We start from the raw sequence: 16,260 nt of genomic DNA on the forward strand, positions 1-16,260 counted from the left end.
TGTTGGAATCGGCGAGCGGCGGATGGTACAACGAAATGCTCTCTTCACACGAGTCACGGATCTATCACGATCCCATTTGCTCCGCTTGGAGCTTGTCTAAAATGCTCTGTACGCGATGCTTCATCACTGGCTGCCCGCGCTTGGTCTTCTTGCGCATGAGTTGCTTTTTGTCCTGACGCTTGACGCGTTGAGCTTTGAGCTCGGCGTCTCGTGCGGCTTTTTCTTCTAAAAATACTTTCCTCTGCGCCTCACGCTCGGCGCGCTCGACTTGGCCTTTCTCCCAAGCCTTTTTCAAATAATCAAATTTCTTCTTCTTCCCTTTCACCGTGAGCTGTTCCTCGGGCGCCTCGTCGTCTTCGGCGGCGGCGGCGCGCGTCTTCGCGTCTTCGTCCAAATCTTCGTCCTCATCGTCCCCTCTCTTCGCCCCTTTCGCCTCTCGGGCGAGGTCTGGGTTATCAATCGCCGCCAATCGTCGCTCGTACGCCTCTGGATCGAACCCTTCGTCCCGTTCTATCTTCTCCCCGAGCTTCTTTTGCAATCTCTCATACTTTGCCTTTTTCGCCGCCGCCTCGTCTCGCGACTGTTTGATTCGTGCCCGCTTGTCGTACGTCGACTTGCGGGCGTTGATGAAACGACCGATGGACAGCGCGCTGCGTCCATCGCGCTTCATCTCCGTCCGTCGCAAGGTTTTGTCCCCGCGTTTCGCATCGCGCGACGTCGACGCTAGAATTTCACCCATGCCCTCCGCGCGTCGCGGAGTGCGGCCCATTCGTCGACGCGACTCGTCGCGACGGCGCGCGCGTCGCGAGCGCGGAGGGCGCGATGGAGCTCCCGGCGTCGATAAATAAGTTTATCGAGCGCGCGCGGGGCGTCGTCGATGGGGCGTCGAACGCGCGCGCGGCGCTGGATGAGCGGATAGATCGAACGAGCTCGGACGCCGCGTTCGCGGTGGCGAAGACGATCGAGACGACGAGGGAGCGGGTGAACGATATCACCGATACCGCGGTCGCGCACGCTGAGGCGTTGGCCGAGCACGCGCGGGAGAGCGAGGATGAGTTCTTTAAGATGGCGAGCAAGCGCGTGGTGGAGACGGTGCGGGAGAACCCAGCGAGCGCGACCGCGGGTGCGCTGACGTTTCTCGCGCTCGCGCTTCCGGGACCGAGAGCGTTGCTGTGGCGATCGACGCTCGGGAGATTGCAAAGCGAGGAGGCACTCTTCAACGCGTGCGTGCGTAGGAGCGAAACGCTGGCGCTCGACGCTGAAGCGGCGAGCGGGGAGATTCAGCGCTTGACGGAAGCTGCGAGTGCCGCGGAGGTTGAGATGAAGCGTGGGGCGGCAAATTTGAAATCGGCTGCCCGAGAGCTTCGTGCGATGGAGTCGAGGACGTACGGTATGGATAAGAAGGCGACGACACTCTTGAACGACTTGCGCGTCTTGCCGAGCAAGGAGGCGGTGGCGCTCCAAGAACAGGTGGCCTCGACGGTCGATAAGGTGGCGGCCCATCGCAACGTCGCCCTGTCCACGCTTAAGCGTATTTTCAAGAGCGGTATCGAGGTGTAAATCTCCTCGAACGTCTTCGTAGTCCAGCGCATTAGATGTGTAAGTAGCAGCACCCGCGGCGAAGCCTTCTCCTCTCGCGACGTTCGCGGGAGTGCCTCCGCGAACGAAACGCCCTCTCGTCGCTCTCGCGAGCGATCGAGCGCACGTCAAGACTTCACACGAGCTCGCGCGACGCGTAATTCCGACTCTCGCGAATCGACGGACCGAACGGGGGGGGAGGCGAAGTCTTTCGTTCGCACTGGAGAAATGTAAAAGATTGTGAGAAACGTGGCGAGGAGGGCCCTGTTTTAACTGCGATCGCGTCCGATCGGTTCGCGTGTTTCGGGCTTACGGTTCCGAAACACTGAAAAAAGCTGAAATCCGCGTCAGAGTTCGTTGCGCGTCATCGGTATGAGAGCGTCGTGTTCGGCGTCAGGAGTTCGAGCCCCCAGCGCGTCGACGGCGGCGAAGCGCAAGCACGCTACCCCCTCAGCGAATCGTCGCGATTTCCTCGCTTTCGTCGCTTTTCTTTCGTCCTCCTCGGCGCCTGCGTCGCGAGCGCAATTCTACAAGCGAAGCTTTCGCGAGCGATTCGAGACGTCCATCTCTTCCGCCACGCACGATTATTCCTTCGAGTATCCGGAGGATTGGAGCGCGGATATCGTGTCGTTAAATGATGGCAAACTCTACGGCGTCGATACTCGCTATAAGTCGGACACAGGGAACGGTCAGCTCGCCGTGAGTGTTTTGCCTTTCGTCGGGGCGGACGGTATCAAAGACGCCGGGACGCCGGAGGATGTTTTGCAAAGATTTGAAGAGCTCATCGGTGCCTACTGGGAACAAAATGGTTTTGGACAACCAGGACGAACGCCATCGTCAACGTCTGTGTCGACGAAAAACGGTGTCGATTATTATCTATACGAACTCGTGTCGCCGCACAACTTGATTTCCGCGTGCATCGTCGAAGGTGAACTGTATCTCATGGTCGCCTCTTGCGGCGCTCGGTCTTGGAAGAGCGCCGAAGGCGATCTACGATCAATCGTTGATTCGTTCAAGGTGCCACCATAGCCTTAGCGTTCGTTGTATTACAAAATTCTCATTTCCAACAAGATTTCGTCGGTGTCATTTCATGCATTCATTTCCAAGTGTTTGGAAATTGTTGCGTTCGCGATGATGATATTCTCGTGAATCGGTGCTGCGTTAAGTCTCTGTTCGAATCGAAACAATCAAGCGTCGAGTTTCTTCGCCCACGCTCGGGAGGCGCGGGCATTCGGTAAGACTCGAGCATTTGATTGAATTCCTCAAGTGACGGTTCAGGTTGCTGCCGATGCTTCTCCAGAATCATGTTTGCGCTCGTCGAGGGTCCGTCGCTCGTCCGGGTCGGTTGCCAGAGTCGACCACCGCCGACAGCGCCAACATTGACAGGGGGCGCTCTTCGTGGTGACGCCGCTGGCGGTGATCGTAAGAGTGATCGCGGCGCCGACGTGGGAGACGTCTTGAAGTCCACGATTGGAGACGGCGTATCGATATTGCGCCGATGCAAAGATTGGTAATAATGCGGAGTCGCGGTGTTTGTCGGCGAATCTAAAGACAAAGATTCGAGCTCCCATTCGTCGAGTCGTGGTCGCTTCGAAATGGGCGAGTAAAACTCTGTGATTGGACGTTCCGTGAAGACTTGCCTTCGTTCTTGCGCAGCTCCGCCGCGGGGCGAATACGGCGGTGGTACATCCTTCGCCGGCTCTTCGGCACCGAAGACATCGAGTGGGCATCCAAGGTATCCATCGCGTTGCAAGTACGCCTTAGTATTCGAAGACAGATTACCAATGCGTTGGAGTTCATCGCAAACGAATTCATCCGCCAATAGAGCGCATGCGGAGATTGGATTGAGCAAAGGAAACATATCACACAACTCCATTTCTTCAATCGTTCGGCTCTCTGGCATTGGCGCAGAAAATTCTGAGAAACGACCATCTTGTGGCTGCAGAATCTCATGTAGCATCGACGCGGTTTCATCTTCGAGACTGTACCTGAGATCGATGGAAAAATGCATGTGCGCGGCGTCTGAATGGATTCTTCGATCAAGCGTTTGCGCAATGTTTAAAAAGTCCAAATCACCCTCAAAGACCATCGTTCCTGACACAAACGAGTGCGCCATAGCAACCATCAAATCTTCCACCAACGAAAAAAGTTCAATTTGTGTCGGTAACCCTTCAACAAAATATTCTGGCACGATCAATATCACTGCGTGAACTTGCTTGCCGACGGTGAAGCATGCGTCAACGTCGATCCCAAACTCTCGCAAAATCACGTCGCACCCGTCGTCGAGTAAGTTTCGCTCAACTTGACCAAATAGTTGCTCTCGTACCTTGATAATCTGTCTAGCGACGTTGAGCACGACGACGTGCCTCGGAACGCCATCGAATTGTACAGGAGGCGATACATTGGGATCTTCGTCGCGCACGACGCTTGCAGCATGTTGATTATTCTCCACGTACGGTGAATGACGCAACGCCGATGACGCAGGCTCTGGATCTTCACTAGGTATAGAGACACCCCGTTTCATGGCGAGCACTCTCACAAAGCGATTTGCAGCGTGGCGCGAAGAACCAAGCAGATGAAGATCTTGAAGCGCATTCGGCGACGGAGCGTAATAAACGCACGTCGAAAATAGCTCCAATGGAAATGCCTCATGAGCAATATGAGCCTCGAGAGCGATTAAAACTTGTACATTGGCCGTCGCGAGCGTAACCGCGCGAGCGAAATCCTCAACATCGTCTTCGTGTAGATTTTTAAACTCTTGCTTACCATCAAACTGAACTGCTTTTGTACCAAGCTTACTGATAAATCGCACGATGGAGAGTATACCCATCGCGTCGGGAAAGATAATGAGCATTTTCGATTGAGTCACTATGAGATCTGCGATGTACGCTCTGATCATTCTCAACTTGGGATGATCGTCAAACTCGCCGCGCTCCACGGCAACGTCGTTGTTTTCGACGAGGCTCTTGATGTCTGATAAATCTTGTTCATCCTTAGCGTAACTCCGCATCAAAATGTGCGCTTGATGAATTCCATACACATGAATTAAATTCGCCGCACTTTGACAGCACAGCAAGTTCTTCAAATGTCGATTGATTGACGACGACTCATTCGCAAAGTGTTTCATTGCGTGCGCGAGCTCCGTAGATTCGCCGACTTGAAATCGGGGAATAGCTCGCTGAATATCCAGAGGTAAAATTTGCGATATGTAACCATAACGTTCCGCGAGCACTTTGATCACATATGTGTGTTCTGGATCAAGGTCAAGCTCGACGAAATCGATCAAGCACGCATCCTTGTGTTTCTCAATCTTCGAAAGAGACAGCGATTCACTCAGCGTCGGTGGCTTTGGAATGGCTTCAGGCGCTGACTTTGGCGGTTCTTTCGTCGTTCGTGGTTCATCGTTCTTATCCATCATGTCGTCCCAAGTCCAATCGAGATCATCATTATCCATCTCGGCTTCGCGAAATAAAGTTGCCGCCGCGGTGTGCTCTTCTTCTTGAAATCGCGCCAACGTATCGAGGGCGTTTGGGATAGCAACTTTCCATTCGGATAACGCGGGCGCGCGGTCTTTTACTGCTTGCACACTCGCAATCACGTCTCGCATTGCGCGATCCGTACGAACATTCGCATCTTCTTCTTCTTCTTCATCGATCTTCGGTACAATCATTGGTTTGGTGACGAATCGGTCGTCGACGTTTAGAAGCTTCTTTGTCATTTGCGCTTTGGCTTTGGACGAGAAATCATTCGACACCGCGAGGGTGTGCTCTTCCACAGGCGTCGTTAAAGTCTTCAACTTTGAGTCCAGAGCAATATCCATCGAATCTGGATCCACGTTCTCCATGAACCTTGGCGCGGTGTCTTCACAAATCAACGGAGCGATCTTCGTCGGCACGGCTTGGAAAGGGTCTTTCGTCGACGGCTCGGGGATCCTTCCTTGAAACAGGAGATTCTTTAAGTACTCCTTGCATGAACTATCAATCTTTATCTCATTTTCCCACGGCAGCACTTTGATCTTTTTCGCCATCGAGAGCAAGAACGTGATCGGAGACGCGAGAAGAGAAGGCTCGTCCATCGCAAACGAAGTCTCGAGTGGGCGCGGAAACAAACTCATGAAATCCTTCAACTTACCAACCTTCGTCGTCGACTCAAACTCTTTCGAACCTTCGCTCTCTCGCTCAACGTCGTATCTCTTCTGCAAGTCATTCTCAACGCAATCCAGCGCCTCCAGGGCGTCTTCGTTCAATCGAAACAAACAGCTCTCCGAATTTGTCGAGAAACTCGCCTCGCGAATCGCTCTTCGCAGCGCTCTTCGCGTCTCGTCTTCATCGACGATCACGGGCGTCTCCATCCTCTCCATCCACCGCGAATCCATCGCTACTACCAATGACTTATCGATGCCACCGCGCTTCTTCCCATGATCGACCGATATCTTCACCGGACGCGAAGCCACCGCGCCGAACGCCATCGCTCTCTCGTCTCTCGTCTCGCGACCCGTCTCCACCCAATCCATCGTCTCCACGCACTTCTCCACCGGCACGGCGGCGATGATGTCCATCGCCGTCAGCGACGCGCACCGCACTTTCGTCCTCCCCCCCCCCGTGGCGACGTCATCGAGCGTCACCGACCCACCGCTCGTCTCCGACGTCGCCTCGTTCTCGTCCTCCCCCGCCGTCGTCGCGTCGCCTTCGATCGCCCTCGCCTTCGCCTCCCACTTCCCACCCCCGTCCTCGCTCGGTTTCGCCCCGATGTGCGTCATCGCGTCTCGTTTCAAATCATCCCTTCGCGTCGACGCGTACCGCATCCTCGTCCGTCGCGCCGTCGTCGCGGTGTGGCCGTCCAGCCGTCGCCCGTCCGTCCGTCTCGTCCCGTCTCGGGACGCGAATCGCCGGATCGGCGAATCGCCGGATCGCGCGATCGGCGGATCGGCGGATCGGCGATCGCGCGATCGATCGTCCGTCGATCGCGCGATCGCGTCGATCGATCGATCGTCGATCGACGTCCGTCGACGGACGTCGATCGTCGATCGTCCCGCCCGGCGCGTCGATCGTCCCGCCCGCACAATGACGTCGTCCGCGTCGGCGATGTTTGCGCACGCGACGACGGGCGCGCGCGGCGCGTCGACGGTGCGCGCGCGCGCGAGGACGTCGGTGACGACGACGGGCGCGCGCGCGACGATCGCGCGCGGCGCCGGGGCGCGGCGAAGCGCGCGCGCGACGGCCGAGGACGGGCGCCGCGATGGAGGGTTTCGTCTCGGGACGGCGACGACGGACGGATGGGCGCGAGCGCGCGCGATGCGCGGCGAGGGACGAGAGGACAGAGCGGTGATGACGCGCGCGGTGGCGGACGCGGAGGCGGCGCGGGAGGACGACGATAAAAAGTCGCGCGCGAAGCTCGTGCGAGGGGCGGACGGGAAGTTTTACCGCGAGGGCTCGGAGGGCGGCGGTCGCGGCGGCCGCGGCGGTCGCGGCGGTCGCGGCGGTGGACGCGGTGGTGGACGCGAAGGTGGACGAGGTGGATTCGGGCGCGGTGCGCGCGGTGGTGCAGGCGGCCGCGGCGATGGGGGTCAACGAAACTTTAGAAACGCGGCCAAGCCGAGCGGCGGCGGTCGCGCGGGTCGCGGCGGCCGCGGTGGACGACAAGACTTTCGATTCCAAGACGGTCGCAAACCGGGACGCGGCGGTAGACCAAAGATGAATATGAGTGGTGCGAGTGGTAGCGATCAAGTGAAACAGCGACGAGGAAGCAAAGCGGCAAAGAGCGCGCAGCGCAAAAAGGCGCTCGAGGAAAACAGAGCCGTGGCTGTGGAGATTCTCGAAGTTCCCACGGATGGCATGGCGATCGAAGATCTCACCGAACTTCTCGCCACGACGCAAGCGCAAATTATCAAAACGCTTTTCATGAAGGGTATCGCGGTTCAAATGGGCCAGTTGCTCGATAAGGAAGCTGTGATTGCCGTGGCTGAGGATATGGAAGTGGAATGGATAGACGAGGCTGAACAGGGCGTCGCGACGGCGGCAAAGAAGGTGACGCAGTTCTTGAGCGAAGACGACTTCGACTACTTGGTACCGCGAGCACCCGTAGTTACCATCATGGGTCACGTCGATCACGGTAAAACATCGCTGTTGGATTACATTCACAAGTCCAAGGTTGCCGCGGGCGAGTCCGGCGGCATCACGCAAGGCATCGGCGCGTACCAAGTCAGCACCATGGTTGGTGATGAAGAGAAGGATATTACCTTCCTCGACACTCCGGGTCACGAAGCGTTCAGTGCGATGCGTGCTCGTGGTGCGCGAGTGACGGATATTGCCATAATTATCGTCGCGGCCGACGACGGCGTTCGACCGCAAACGGAAGAGGCTGTATCTCACGCCCGAGCCGCCGACGTTCCGATCATCGTCGCCGTCAATAAAATTGACAAAGAAGGCGCGAACGTCGACCGTGTGCGTGATGAACTATCGCGCATCGGTATCATCAGCGAAGAGTGGGGCGGGGACGTTCCGTTCCTGCCCATCAGCGCCAAGTCTGGCGAAGGTATCGACGAGTTGCTCGAAACTATTTCTCTCACCGCCGAGCTCGCCGAGCTCGTCGCGAATCCCGATCGCGAAGCTCAAGGTACGGTCATCGAGGCATTCCTCGACAAACAACGTGGTCCGATGGCGACTGTTCTCGTCCAAGCCGGCACTTTGCGCATCGGCGATGCGATTCAAATTGGTGGCGCGTATGGCAAAGTGCGCGCAATGGACGACGCAGATGGCACCAAAGTCGAAGAGGCTGGACCATCTATGCCTATTCAAATCATGGGCCTCAACGGCGTTCCAGCCGCGGGTGAAGAATTTACCGTCTACGCGTCCGATACCGCGGCTCGTGACAAGGCTGAGCAAGTCCAAAATGAGATTCGCAACAACCGCTTGATTGAGGGCAACGTTGTTTCGCTGAGCAACTTGCCGGGCGATGAGGATGGATTACAAAAGATCAATCTCATCGTCAAAACAGACGTTAGTGGTTCTTGCGAAGCAGTCAAGGCTGCTCTCAGTGCGTTGCCTCAAGACCGCGTCCAGCTTCGTTTCCTCATGGCCTCTGCAGGCGAAGTGAGCGAGAGCGACGTCGATTTGGCTTCTGCCTCCGAAGGGATCATCTTGGCTTTCAATACGCCTTGCAGCGACCGAATCGGCGAGATTGCGAAAAAGAGGAAGGTTGAAGTACGTACTTACGACGTTATCTACGATCTGGTCGATGAAGTTCGTGCGGCAATGGAAGGCATGTTGAGTTCGATCAAGGAAGAAATACCGTTTGGCAAGGCGACGTGTAAGGCTGTCTTTGGCGGCGGTAAGGCGAAGGTTGCCGGTTGCGAGGTGACTGACGGTTACTTCCAGTCCAAAAAGTACTTGAGAGTCACTAGAAGGGGCAAAGAAGTGTTCTTCGGTAAGGTCGGCTCACTTCGTCGCGTCAAGGATATCGTCAAGAAGGTTGAGGCTGGCTTAGAATGCGGTATCGGCGCCGATCCCGAGTGGGACGGCTTCAAAGCGGGCGACGAACTGGAGTGCTTGGACTTGGTCGATAAGATTCAAACACTCGAAACTGCGAGTGAAATTTTGGCAGAACGTGTTGAAGAATACCAAGCTGGTGAGGCCGAGCGTGAAGCCGCGCGAGAAAAGGCCAAGGAAGGTTACCAGCGACAACAACGACGGGCCGCTCCGTCAAAGTAGAGTGCATGTGCGACATAGATAAAATCAAGTTGAACGAATGTGTATAACTAAAACCAACCATTTTTTACAACGTACTTCACTCCCGCCCTGCTTCCTCCTCTCGCTCCCGCGCGCGACGTTTCTCCTCCGCCTTTTTCTTGCGCGCCGCGCCGAGTGCTCGTCTGTCCGCGTCGCTTCGATCCGGCGCATCGCCCAACTTCACGTTCAACGCGTTCGCGATCATTCTTCGGGCCACCGAAGCGTTCGTCTTCGGTCTCGCCCTCGGCGGTCGCAAATCAAACTCAGAAACGTCCCCCCTCAGCGTTTCGCTCGTCTCCTCCCACCGCGCGCACCTCGCGTCGCTCCCGAGCGTCCTCGGCGCGCCATCCTCGAGCAACTTTTTCGCCAGCGCCTCGCTCGCGAACACGCACACCGCGCTCGTCTTCGTTCCCCACGCGATCTTCACCGCGTTCGCGTCTTCGCTCTCGACGATCGCGCGCTCGATCTCGCGCGTCTTCGTCGTCGGTCGCAGCCCGAGCAGGACGACGACGTGCGCGGTCGACGTCGTCGCCTTCGACGCGCTCGCGACGTCGAGCGTCCCGACGCGCGTCGCGAGGTCGTCGACCGCATCGCGCGCGTCGCCGTCGCCGTCGCCGTCGCCGTCGCCGTCGCCGTCGCCGTCGCCGTCGCCGTCGGCGCGCGCGCGCGTCGTCATATCGCGTCGCCGCGTAACGACCCGCGATGTCCCGACGCGCGCCCGCGTGCGCGCGCGAGCTCTTCGGCGCCTACGCCGACGGCCCGCGACGGGCGACGCCCGATCGCGTCGACGCCGTCGCGCCGAACGGCGAGCGACGCGCGTTCGGCCCGTTCGAGCGCTGGGACGCCGACGAACTCGGAAAAACGCTTTGCGTGTACGTGTACGACGGCATCGACGGCGTCGACGACGACGCCCTGGTCGCGCTCGCGATGCGCGAATCCCGGGACGCGGAAAGCATGCGCGTGTCGAACATCGGTGGGTTTCACTCGCAGCCGGACGTGTTCGAGCGAGAGAGGCGCGAGACGCGGGCGCTCGCGGCGCTCGCGGAGCGCGCGTGCGCGCGCGCGTGGGAGGAAAACGACGCGAAGACGACGTTCGTGAAGTCGATGATGGGGAGAGGAGACCCTGCGAAAGTGAGCACGTCGTGGATAAACGTGTGCGAGCGCGCGGGTGATGGGCACGGGTTGCATAATCACGCGAACGCGGTTTGGAGCGGGGTGTATTACGCGTCGGCGGGCGATCGAGGCGACGACGACGACGACGTCGACGAACCGGGCGATTTGTTGTTGCGCGTCTCCGCCGGTGGCGTCGATCCGATGGCAGACACTAGCACTGGATACTGTACATACACGTGCATTAAACCCAAACGTCGGCGTTTGGTGGTATTCCCGAGCTGGGTGCTGCACGGCGTGTTGGCGTCCCCCGGCGGAGCGCCGAGAGTTTCCTTTGCGTTCAACACGGGCGAGACGGGGGTGAAGTTTTAGCACATGTAGCAGATATATAGAGATACAAACTATTGCCCACCGCAGCTCGTGGCTTCGTCGTCCATCAAACCCAACGGAGAGTAAGTTTCTAAAGTAACGCGCTTCGCGTAAGGTCGTTTGTGTACCCACGCCGCGTACGCGAACGCGCTGCCGAGCAAAGCGCCAACGGTGACGTCTTCCCAGTGGTGCCAGTAATCTCTAATGCGCGTCAAACCGATGAAACCGGCGAGTATGGTTGGTGCTAAAACTATCACTAACTTCCAAATACCCTCCCATCGCCCCAATCGACGATCTTGCCCCCCTATTTTCAACCAAGCGGCGAGGTAGAGCGAGCAGTACACGAAGCCGCTAAACGACATCGACGTGTGCCCGCTTGGAAAGCTCCGCCGTCCTTGCTGCACGACGTCATTCACGCCCGAGCACGAAGGCACACCTACCGAGGCCCACACCTGGTTCCCATCGGGCCAGCATCGCGCGACAAAGTCTGGTCGAATGCCTCCGATGATGTTTTTCATAGCGCACGTCACGACCCAAGTCAAACCGACGCTCGCGCACAGTCCGCCGATCGCCCGTTCTTTGTGCACCGCCGGATTCAACCTCTTCGGCATCAACAGCATGCAAATCAACGGCACGACGAACGCGATGAGCGGCACCACCACCGCCGGCACCGTATTTTCCCCGTGTGGATACGAATACCGCCACAACAAATCGCCCTGTATGAAGCGTTGATGCGGCGTCGCCACCTCGAGCCACGCCCCGATCCCGAACGTCGACGCGAACAGGATCAGATCGATCGCGATCGACCGCGCGCGGTCGCGTCTCATCGTCGCATCCCTCCGTTCGTACACCTCACCGTTCGATCGCGCGCTCGTCGCCCCGACCATCGAATCCATCGAGAATGTTTTGGATAATCCAACCGCGAGGGAACACGATGTGAGGCGCCGTCGCGGGCGCGCGCGTCGTCGGTCGGTCGACGCACCGACCGCGCGTTCGTTCGCGTTCGTTCGCGTTCGTTCGCGCTCGTTCGCGCTCGTTCGCGCTCGCGCTCGCCGTCGACCGCGTCGCGCTGTCGCGCCGCGTCCCGTCGCCGCCGCGTCGCCTCGGCGTCGCCTCGCCTCGCCTCGACGCGTCGGCGGTCGGCGGTCGGCGGTCGGTCGGTCGGGACGCGCGCGCGCGCGGACCGCGATCGCGATCGATCGCCGCTGTGTGCGCGTCGAAACCGCGATCTCGATCTCGATCGCGCGATCGATAAAAGATAAAAACGCCATCGACGCGAGGGTTCGGAGGGGAACGACCTCGCGCGCGGACGCCGCACTCGGCGGACGCGGCGCGATGACGCGCGCGTCGAAGCGAAAGGCGGCGGCGCCCGTGGCGACGACGAAAGCGGGTGCGCGCGGTGCGATGCGCGCGCGATCGCGCGCGCGAGAGACGGGCGCGAGAGACGGGCGAAAAGTCGAACGATGATGGAAACGATGCGTCGCGCGCGCGCGAACGACGACGCGAACGGGGGGGCGAGGGACGACGAACGGGCGCGCGCGGGCGCGTCGAGCGAAGACTGACGAGCGATTCGCCATCTTGACGCGAAATAGTGGCGTTGAAAGAGAAAAAGGGCAAGGTAGGCGCGCGATTCGGTCGAGTTCGAGACGCACTTGAAACGGTGCAAATGCGCGTTGAAGGCGAAGACGACGACCGATGTCTTGCGGATGCAGCGTCGCGAGGCGCGGTCGCGCGCGAATGGTGTGGGAAAAATATGTGCAAACGCGACGACGACTGACGATTAACGCGACGAACGCGCGCAGGCATCGGTGAAGAGTGCCGGAAAACAAACGGCGAACGACACTGCGACGTCGAAGCGCAGGACGAGCGACGACCCTTACGACTTCGATGTGGATCAGGAAATGTACGGTGTGACCGTAAAATGGGTCAATAAGGGACAAACGACGTCGGAGTGGAAGTTTACGGTGCCGGTACGTCGAGTTCGCGCGCGTCGACGATGAACGCGTAAACCCTAATCTGTCTTTGAACCCTAGACTAACCGCCGACGCCCTCGAACAGACCGACGCGACGGTGGACGCCTTGCGCGGCATGGTGCATGAGACCACGGGGGGTGTTTTGACTAAAGATAATATCACTTTGAAGCATAAGAGTCGAACGATGGAACCCACTGACGCGCAGTTGGGATCTTTTGGAGTCCGCGATGGCTCAGACATCGTGCTCATCCTGAACAACGACGGCCAAGGCGTACCCGCGGCACCAACCATGGTGAACACGCAATTTCCGGGTGAACCCGTGGCGAAGAAGTCCAAAAAAGCGAAGGATAAGGGTGGCGACAAGAAGCGAGAGCGTTTCTCTCAGAGTGAGGCTGAAGATTTGATCAAGGGAGTTCAATTGTTTGGTTTGGGGCAGTGGGCGCACATTAAAAGTTCCTTTTTCCAGGACACCTCTCGTAGCGGCGTCGACTTGAAGGACAAGTGGCGCAATCTCGTAACCGCTTCCGAACGACCGCCTGGTTTCAAGTTTCGTGTGGAGTATCTTAACGACGCTTCGTTTTTGGCCCGCGTCGCGCAAGTGAACGCCGAATCTCAAGCAAAGTGAGCTGAGACTAATACGCGCGTGTCGGTAACAATGTTCGAAAATGTAAAACTTTACAACATCACCCTATGGGCTTGTTTTCCATCCCTTCCATCGGCGTGTCTTCGCTCGCCGTCTTCGCTCGCTTCGCTTCCTTTGTTCCGTCCTCTTGGAATTTCCCTTCGAGCTCGAATCGCGCTATTGACTTCTTTTGGAAGTTCACAACCGACGCCGTGGCGTCGACGATGAACGCTATAGATTCTAAATACTCTTCCTCAGTCAACGCACCGGTCGTGGAGCACCCGACTATGGCGATTTCCTCCTTTTCTCTATACTTGCTCAGCGCGCACGCGCGCACCACCGCCCTCGCTTCGTTTTCCTCTCGCTTCGTCGGGTCGATCACCTTCGTCCCATCGCTCAATATCGCGCACGCATTCGCACATATCAACCCATGCATGGCCACATCCGCGTCTATGAGCGCGCAACAAAGCGCGTTCACGCACGCCGCCTCGGCGTTACCGTCGTCGCTCACGATTCGCGCCGTCGCTCGCAAGCCGAGTCTCGGAAAATCATACCGCACCACCGTCGCCTCGATCGCCCCTCGCACGCGCGCTTCGCACGCTCTTTCTTCCTCTCTCGTCATCCCGCTCGCGCTCGTGAGTTCAAACTCCACGATCCCGCGCTCGACCTCTTCGCGCCAAGGTTTCACTTTTTGCGGCCCGTGCACGGTGGCGACGACGATCGTACCGTCGATGGCGTACTCCGCGCTCCCGTGCGCGCCCGCGACGTAGTGTCGGTGCAAGCGTTGTCTTCGCAGCATCTCGCTCGAGCGTCCATCGCCCCGGAGCGCGGTCGCGGGCGCCATGCGCGTCGAGCGCGTCGCCGTGTGACGCCGCGCGTTCGGGCAGTTTCCGGACGGTCGCGTCGTCGTCGCGCGTCGTCGTCACGCGCGTCGTCGAGTCGATTGAATCTGATCTTAATACAACACGTCCCAACGCGGCGCGACGCGCGACGCGCGTCGTCGTCGTCGCGCTCGGCGTTTGGTTCGCCCTCACTTTCCTACGATGGGATCGAACAACGACTGATACACCAACGCCGCCGGTTGCATCACCACCCCGATGAACAACTGGCTCCCCGCGAACACGACGAACTGAAACCACCCGGGCGGCTTGCCCGTGCGCTCGTCCACCGGCCACCACGGCTCCGGGGCGTCGGGCTTCGGGACGTAGTTGATCAAGTTTTTCGTCGACCCGCCTCGTCCCTTTGATCCCTTTGACGACGACGACGACGTCTTCGTCCCGCCCTTGGACGTCGTCGCGCGTCGCACCGCGCGCGCGCCGCGTCGCGGAACGCGCGCCGTCGTCGCGATCGCGCGAGGCGGTGCGCGCGCGCGCGCGACGGACGCCATGGCGTCGCGAAGTGCAGACCGTTCGCGTCGCGTTCGCGTCACGTCGCGACGCGACCTCGACGGCGCGGCGACGATGACGGCGTCGACGGTGCGGATAGAGATGGACGCGCGCGTCGGCGCGGGCGATCGCGCGCTGCGCGCGTTCGCGTCGTCGAGCGGGCAAAGTCGAGGCGCGAGGACGCGCGGGACGGTGACGACGACGAACGATGACGACGACGACGACGACCCGCGGTGGGTGGTGTGCTCGGGACGACCGTTTCGCGGACGCGTGCGCGTTATCGCGGACGCGAACGCGCTCGCATCGTTGGTCGTGGAGCGGGTGACGGTGGAGTGGGTGGGACGCGAACGCGTGGGCGCGGAGGAGCGAAGCGTCGCGCGGTCGCCGCCGGGCGAGGTGGCGCGCGCGCTGACGCTCGAGCCTGGAAGCACGGTGGGGCTGAAGTTTGGCATTGATTTACCTCCGGGATTAGCGCCGAGTTTTCGAGGCGAGCACTCGAGGTATTGGTATCGCGTGACGTGCAAGGCGACGACGGCGAGCGGGGAGACGCTCGAGGCGAGCGCGCCGTTGACGGTTCGCGCGGGGGATTGGGATCTTGAACGCCGGGGAGAAGATGACGGTGAATTGTGTGACGATGTGGGCGATGATGATGATGTAGGCGAGATGCGAGAGACGTACAGCGCGCGTGATTTAACTGCGCCGTGGATACACATCGAGGACACCGTGCCGCCCGAGTCGCCGCGATTCAACGGTTCACTAGCGTCGCCTCGCGCTTTGCAGATGTGGGGAGACGTCGAACCGCAGGTGAGGACACCTCGCGAAAGCTCGACACCGCAAGCGGGCGAAGGATCGGTGTTCACTCCGCAATCGCACGGGCAGAGAAAAAAATCAAAGGCGTACGTCGTGAGCATGGGCGAGGATCGACTCGTCAAGGTGACGCTGCGCAAGCCCGCACCTAAGTGCGCGATTGGGGGCGAAGTGGCGGGTATACTCGACTTTACGTGCGCCGAACCTGGAAAAGCGCGAGCGTCCCATGTGCTCATTACGCTCGAGTCGAGTGAAATTATACACGCAGAGGCCAAGACGGTGCACGGCGGCAAGCCGCCGGTATATAGGAAAATTTGGGTACAAACGCACGAGCGAGTCGAGCATCTCAATACCTCGAATTTCGCTCTTAATTTACCTGCAAATTCCCCTGGAAGCTTTCGAACATCAAAAGTTGAGCTCAAGTGGCAGCTCAGATTCGAAATTACGTCAGTTAAGAAGACTCCGGCAGGAGAATTCGCGGCGTTTTTCAAAGGCCAAAAGCACCAGAGCGAGATTTCGACGCTCGAGTGGATACTTCCTCTCGACGTGGGTACAGATTGGCTGACTAACGTTACGAAAATACCCAAGATTAGCAGTTCGTCAAAGATTCGGAGAGAGTCATCGTTAGTTGCGATGCATGATTAGCGATGCGATGCGCTATTAGCACTACTTGTGATTATAAACACGAG

General features: G+C 58.9%; 11 protein-coding genes across 11 annotated transcripts; 6 read left to right on the forward strand and 5 right to left on the reverse strand.

Annotated features, from left to right (window-relative positions):
- Positions 1-64: 64 nt before the first annotated feature.
- OSTLU_30534 (predicted protein) lies at positions 65-670 on the reverse strand (the record flags this gene model as incomplete). The annotated part of the gene is made up of 1 exon (XM_001416879.1): positions 65-670. The coding sequence occupies one exon, from the start codon at positions 668-670 to the stop codon at positions 65-67; it is 606 nt and encodes a 201-aa protein (XP_001416916.1).
- Positions 671-1,065: 395 nt separating this feature from the next.
- On the forward strand, positions 1,066-1,560 carry OSTLU_14565 (predicted protein; the record flags this gene model as incomplete). The annotated part of the gene is made up of 1 exon (XM_001416592.1): positions 1,066-1,560. One exon carries the CDS (start codon positions 1,066-1,068, stop codon positions 1,558-1,560), a length of 495 nt encoding a protein of 164 aa, XP_001416629.1.
- A 390-nt stretch (positions 1,561-1,950) lies between these two features.
- OSTLU_30536 (predicted protein) lies at positions 1,951-2,607 on the forward strand (the record flags this gene model as incomplete). Its single annotated transcript, XM_001416593.1, has 1 exon — positions 1,951-2,607. One exon carries the CDS (start codon positions 1,951-1,953, stop codon positions 2,605-2,607), a length of 657 nt encoding a protein of 218 aa, XP_001416630.1.
- A 67-nt stretch (positions 2,608-2,674) lies between these two features.
- On the reverse strand, positions 2,675-6,337 carry OSTLU_14566 (predicted protein; the record flags this gene model as incomplete). The annotated part of the gene is made up of 1 exon (XM_001416880.1): positions 2,675-6,337. The coding sequence occupies one exon, from the start codon at positions 6,335-6,337 to the stop codon at positions 2,675-2,677; it is 3,663 nt and encodes a 1,220-aa protein (XP_001416917.1).
- On the forward strand, positions 6,126-9,358 carry CIF2 (chloroplast translation initiation factor 2; the record flags this gene model as incomplete). The annotated part of the gene is made up of 1 exon (XM_001416594.1): positions 6,126-9,358. The coding sequence occupies one exon, from the start codon at positions 6,126-6,128 to the stop codon at positions 9,285-9,287; it is 3,162 nt and encodes a 1,053-aa protein (XP_001416631.1). The 3' UTR covers positions 9,288-9,358.
- Positions 9,359-10,007: 649 nt separating this feature from the next.
- OSTLU_30539 (predicted protein) lies at positions 10,008-10,787 on the forward strand (the record flags this gene model as incomplete). Its single annotated transcript, XM_001416595.1, has 1 exon — positions 10,008-10,787. The coding sequence occupies one exon, from the start codon at positions 10,008-10,010 to the stop codon at positions 10,785-10,787; it is 780 nt and encodes a 259-aa protein (XP_001416632.1).
- A 29-nt stretch (positions 10,788-10,816) lies between these two features.
- OSTLU_33830 (predicted protein) lies at positions 10,817-11,611 on the reverse strand (the record flags this gene model as incomplete). The annotated part of the gene is made up of 1 exon (XM_001416881.1): positions 10,817-11,611. The coding sequence occupies one exon, from the start codon at positions 11,609-11,611 to the stop codon at positions 10,817-10,819; it is 795 nt and encodes a 264-aa protein (XP_001416918.1).
- Positions 11,612-12,107: 496 nt separating this feature from the next.
- On the forward strand, positions 12,108-13,400 carry OSTLU_30541 (predicted protein). Its single transcript, XM_001416596.1, has 4 exons — positions 12,108-12,174; positions 12,377-12,402; positions 12,587-12,754; positions 12,843-13,400. Exons 1-4 carry the CDS (start codon positions 12,120-12,122, stop codon positions 13,380-13,382), a joined length of 789 nt encoding a protein of 262 aa, XP_001416633.1. The 5' UTR covers positions 12,108-12,119; the 3' UTR covers positions 13,383-13,400.
- A 40-nt stretch (positions 13,401-13,440) lies between these two features.
- OSTLU_14569 (predicted protein) lies at positions 13,441-14,223 on the reverse strand (the record flags this gene model as incomplete). Its single annotated transcript, XM_001416882.1, has 1 exon — positions 13,441-14,223. The coding sequence occupies one exon, from the start codon at positions 14,221-14,223 to the stop codon at positions 13,441-13,443; it is 783 nt and encodes a 260-aa protein (XP_001416919.1).
- Positions 14,224-14,409: 186 nt separating this feature from the next.
- On the reverse strand, positions 14,410-14,766 carry OSTLU_30543 (predicted protein; the record flags this gene model as incomplete). Its single annotated transcript, XM_001416883.1, has 1 exon — positions 14,410-14,766. One exon carries the CDS (start codon positions 14,764-14,766, stop codon positions 14,410-14,412), a length of 357 nt encoding a protein of 118 aa, XP_001416920.1.
- A 73-nt stretch (positions 14,767-14,839) lies between these two features.
- Positions 14,840-16,216, forward strand: OSTLU_30544 (predicted protein; the record flags this gene model as incomplete). The annotated part of the gene is made up of 1 exon (XM_001416597.1): positions 14,840-16,216. One exon carries the CDS (start codon positions 14,840-14,842, stop codon positions 16,214-16,216), a length of 1,377 nt encoding a protein of 458 aa, XP_001416634.1.
- Positions 16,217-16,260: the final 44 nt, after the last annotated feature.

The sequence above is a fragment of the Ostreococcus lucimarinus genome, chromosome 3, assembly GCF_000092065.1.
Source record: "Ostreococcus lucimarinus CCE9901 chromosome 3, complete sequence".
Taxonomy (NCBI): Eukaryota; Viridiplantae; Chlorophyta; class Mamiellophyceae; order Mamiellales; family Bathycoccaceae; genus Ostreococcus; species Ostreococcus sp. 'lucimarinus'.